Below are 5,302 nucleotides of genomic sequence, written 5' to 3'. Positions count from 1 at the left end.
ATTAAAGTGTTCATTAATTGTGTGGGGTAAGAATCATAAAGATTTTTTTTATAGAGGAAGAACTTTAAGATCTTCCCCGTTTGCCACCATTTATCAGGTTTTCTTTCAGTTTCTACTAGAGCCGCATTTCATTGTTATGCAACAGGCAGAAGCCAGGAAGTGTAAATCCCAAAGTGTTCATTTAGGGGGAGCGTTCAGCTGCTTTGAAAGATTTATACCAAACACGATGAACGTGTACCCACTCCGGCTTCTTTAGCCGCTCTAAGTAAACCGAAGAAGCCCCGCCCCTGCCCACACAGCACAGCCCCCCACTTGCACAAAACCCGCCCTTCCAGTCCCCCTTGCCCTTCCTCTCATCCCCCACACTCCCGCCCACTGACAATGTCAGGCAGCCGCGCAGCCGCAGTATTTGCGACGGCCGCTCCTAGCCCGGGGCATCCTGGGACAAGGCCTTTCCGGAAGGAGCGGCTCCGCGTCCCGGGGCTCGGCCCGTTTCCCAGGCCCAGGCCGCTGTTCCAGGCCCCTGCTCAAAGACGGGTCCGTAGCCGTGGCGACGCACCAGGGTTAGTGGAGGGCGAAGCGGGCTGCTCGCTGAGGTGCCCGGCCTCGCCGCCGAGCGAGCCGTGGAACCGCAGGACGTGGCGGCACCTCCCCCCCCTTTGCCGGCAGCGGAACTGCAGGAGGAGCGGCAGCACAGGCCGGACGAGGTGAACCGGGTCACTTAACTGCTTTCAGGTGTTGAATCATCTACATAATAATCAGATTTGAGGTCCACAGCCCTTTGTGGTCCTGCTGCAGAACAATATTCAGTGTATGACTGGTGTGTTCTGAGAGGCGCCACGGCGATTGTTTGCCCTTGTTGATAAGGAACGCGAGCTCTCTTGCTCTTGGGACATCCTCGGTTCCTTTAAAGCTTGCAGGTCGTAACCTCCTTGTCCGGCATACATCTTTGTGCAACAGGAAGGCTTTCACATGAAAGTGTCTCTTGGTAACGGTGAAATGGGCGTCTCTGCCCATTTACAGCCTTGCAAGGCAGGAACCACACGGTTTTTTACCAGCAATACTCACAGTTCGGTGGTATTGCAAGGCTTTGATCAGCTTAGAATAGAAGGATTGCTTTGTGATGTGACTCTGGTACCAGGTGATGGAGATGAAATCTTCCCTGTTCATCGAGCTATGATGGCGTCTGCTAGTGATTATTTCAAGGCTATGTTCACAGGTGGAATGAAAGAACAAGATTTAATGTGCATTAAGCTTCACGGTGTGAACAAAGTTGGTCTGAAGAAAATAATTGATTTTATTTATACTGCAAAACTTTCTCTTAATATGGACAATCTTCAGGACACACTTGAAGCTGCCAGCTTTTTGCAAATTCTACCTGTTTTGGACTTCTGTAAAGTGTTTCTTATTTCAGGAGTCTCTTTAGATAACTGTGTTGAGGTTGGACGAATTGCTAACACCTACAATCTTATAGAAGTAGATAAATATGTCAATAATTTCATCCTGAAGAATTTTCCTGCATTATTGAGTACTGGGGAGTTTCTAAAACTCCCTTTTGAACGGCTTGCCTTTGTGCTTTCCAGCAACAGTCTTAAGCACTGTACTGAACTTGAGCTTTTCAAGGCTGCGTGTCGCTGGCTAAGGTTGGAAGACCCTCGGATGGATTATGCTGCAAAATTAATGAAGAACATTCGATTTCCACTGATGACACCACAGGATCTCATCAATTATGTGCAGACAGTAGATTTCATGAGAACAGACAATACTTGTGTGAATTTGCTTTTGGAAGCTAGCAATTACCAAATGATGCCATATATGCAGCCAGTGATGCAGTCAGATAGAACTGCCATTAGATCTGACTCTACCCACTTGGTTACATTAGGAGGAGTTTTGAGGCAGCAGCTGGTTGTCAGTAAAGAATTACGGATGTATGATGAAAGAGCTCAAGAGTGGAGGTCTTTAGCCCCCATGGATGCTCCTCGTTACCAGCATGGCATTGCTGTCATTGGAAACTTTCTTTATGTTGTTGGTGGTCAAAGTAATTATGATACAAAAGGAAAAACTGCTGTTGATACAGTTTTCAGATTTGATCCCCGGTATAATAAATGGATGCAGGTTGCATCATTAAATGAAAAGCGCACATTTTTCCACTTAAGTGCTCTGAAAGGGCATTTGTATGCTGTTGGTGGGCGAAGTGCAGCTGGTGAACTGGCCACAGTAGAATGTTACAATCCAAGAATGAATGAGTGGAGCTATGTTGCAAAAATGAATGAACCCCACTATGGCCATGCTGGAACAGTATATGGAGGCTTAATGTATATTTCAGGAGGAATTACTCATGACACTTTCCAAAACGAGCTCATGTGTTTTGACCCTGATACGGACAAATGGACACAGAAGGCTCCAATGACTACAGTCAGAGGTCTGCACTGCATGTGTACAGTTGGAGATAAGCTCTATGTCATTGGTGGCAATCACTTCAGAGGAACAAGTGATTATGATGATGTTCTAAGCTGTGAATACTATTCACCAACCCTTGACCAGTGGACACCAATTGCTGCCATGTTAAGAGGCCAGAGTGATGTTGGAGTTGCCGTCTTTGAAAATAAAATCTATGTTGTAGGTGGATATTCTTGGAATAATCGTTGTATGGTGGAAATTGTCCAAAAATACGACCCAGAAAAGGATGAGTGGCATAAAGTTTTTGATCTTCCAGAATCACTTGGTGGCATTCGAGCTTGTACTCTCACAGTTTTTCCACCTGAAGAAAACCCTGGATCACCTTCTAGAGAATCACCTCTATCAGCACCTTCAGATCATTCTTAGGACCAAGCTGTAATACTTTTGCAGTGCATCATGGATGATCCCATACTTCCACTTCAGTTGTATCTTCTTACAGTGATTGGTACAGTTATTAGATTAAAGAGGTAATTGATGTAATTTGTATTGTTTGGCTTAGTATGTTTATCAAATGGTTAACAATGCATTTTAAAAATGTATTCAACATAGCTGTTTTAGCAAATGTAAAAAGATAAGTAGAACAGTGTTTGTTAGATGTCTTTTTGTGGTGTTGTGTAAGTCAAAGTTTAGGTGATGGTAGTAAGTGTATATAATTATGTTTATTATGCTTCAAAGATGCTAAGTTTTCATCTTTTATGTCAAAACATCAAAGGGAGGCTGCTTGCCCTAATCTAAAATAATAAGCAGAAAACGTCTCCAAGTCTTAATAGCTACCTCCCTTTTTTCATGGAGTTTTTGACAGCTGCCAACTCCCCAGATTGTGTAGGTACATTCAGAATACGTGGAGAAGAGTCCCTCTCATAGCTCAGTGGTTAACAAACCTGACTAGCATCCATGAGGGTGCAGGTTTGATCCTTGGCCTTGTTCAGTGGGTCAAGGATCCAGCATTGCTGTGAGCTGTGGTGTAGGTCGCAGATGCAGCTCGGATCCCAAGTTGCTGTGGCTGTGGTGTAGGCCGGTGGCTACAGCTCCAATTCATCCCCTAGCCTGGGAGCTTCCATGTGCTGCAGGTGCAGCCCTAAAAATTCAAAAAAGACAAAAGTATATGTGGAGATTATTAGTAGACTGGAGAAATAATAAATTCAAAAATATTTACTCAAAAAAATATTATAACCCTAAATCAGGGTTTCATATCTCTTTCTAGGGAGAGGGAGAGAAAAAAAATACATGTGCATACATGCACATGCATACACTTATATAATTTTAAATTCGATTGGTACTTCAGTTATAGTGCAGTTGTTTTTAAATTTAAATTCTTTTCTTCTACCCAGCAGCTATTTTTATTCAAATGGGAATTCAGTACTAGAGAATAAATGTCTATATGTAGTCTTAATGAATTGATATAAATAAGGGATACAACATTAAATTGACCACCAAATTTGTCATTTGACTGAATTGTTACTACAGATGAAACTTGTATTATTTTTGCTGTTTGTATATTGTCTTCTGTAGAGTTGCATATATACAGGTTATTCAGCAAAGTTCAGGTCTCAGAGAATTGCTTTTGCTCAGTAAATTTAGGCCCTGCTACTTTCCACCTTTTTGTTCAGTAAAACTTATGATATGAAAAAGGCAAAGATATATGTTGAATAAAGCTATATAGGATTTTAACTTCAGTCTCCCAACTTAGTCTTTCTAACATGACTATCTAATTTGAAGTGATTGCCCTGTGCTGCTCCAGCCCTTGTGCATCCTGAGCTTTGTGTGATCTGCCTCAAGGCTATGTGCTGTTTTGTATCCAATCAGAAAGATGTTTTGGCTATGTCTAAAGCACAGGACCAATTTCAGATTCCTCAAGGAGGCAGCTATAGAAAGTCTAGGCAGCCTTTTCAATACCAAGCACATCCCTACTGGTCGAGAACCACATGAGGAGATCTAATGGGAACTTATCAGCAAATGGAATCACAGCAGTCCTCGAAAGTGAGTGATTCTGAAAAGGTACTTTCCTGGAATAATTGTCTACCTGAAGAAAAAATTATATATGTACATTTACATGCATATATATTTGTATTCCTATACTAGGAGATTGTCATTGTGTAAATCAGGAACAACCTTCTCTTTATTGACAATCTCATAATAAAACTCAGGAACCAGGACAAAAAGGAATTGGTTTCAAGGGATCTGAACCATACTGCCCGTACAGGTGTTGATTCATTTTAATGTTTTTATGATTTCTGCATTGGCAGAAAATTTCACACTTCCTGTTTCTTAATGACTCAATTTATCACCGAAAATAGCACGTTTGAGTATATTTAGGAAATAGAAAAAGTAGAAATTGCTATTTGTGCATTGAATAAGCAAGAAATAGCATCCCAATTATTTCCTTGATTGATGAGGTTAAATATTTGTGGTTTTTGAGTAGCTGTGTTTCCCCTTTAATCAAATGTTATGTCCTTTGCCCTTGTAACACCTATTGGAGTTACTTTCTTTTTCATATCAAGTAACAGGATCTCTTTATATAATAAATGTAATCTAATGGCATTTGTTTGCATTGCTTTTTTTTTCTCAATCTATTAGAGGTTTACAAAGGCGGGGCCATTCAGTTAATTTTTGAGATTTTATTTGTCTTTTGCAGTTTGACCTTTTGGGTATAATTTTGCTATGATTCCTTTATTTTTTTATTTTTTGTCTTTTTGCCATTTCTTGGGCCGCTCCTGTGGCATATGGAGGTTCCCAGGCTAAGGGTCCAGGCGGAGCTATAGCCACCAGCCTATACCAGAGCCACAGCAACGTGGGATCTGAGCTGCGTCTGCAACCTACACAACAGCTCACGGCAATGCTG

The 5,302-nt window shown here is 41.7% G+C and overlaps 1 protein-coding gene across 1 annotated transcript; it reads left to right on the top strand.

Annotated features, from left to right (window-relative positions):
* Positions 412–5,001, top strand: KLHL9 (kelch like family member 9). The gene has a single exon (XM_005660068.3). It carries the CDS (start codon positions 973–975, stop codon positions 2,824–2,826), a length of 1,854 nt encoding a protein of 617 aa, XP_005660125.1. The 5' UTR covers positions 412–972; the 3' UTR covers positions 2,827–5,001.

This window comes from Sus scrofa, chromosome 1 (assembly GCF_000003025.6).
Source record: "Sus scrofa isolate TJ Tabasco breed Duroc chromosome 1, Sscrofa11.1, whole genome shotgun sequence".
NCBI lineage: Eukaryota > Metazoa > Chordata > Mammalia > Artiodactyla > Suidae > Sus > Sus scrofa.
This window is presented reverse-complemented; position numbering and strand designations above follow the sequence as displayed.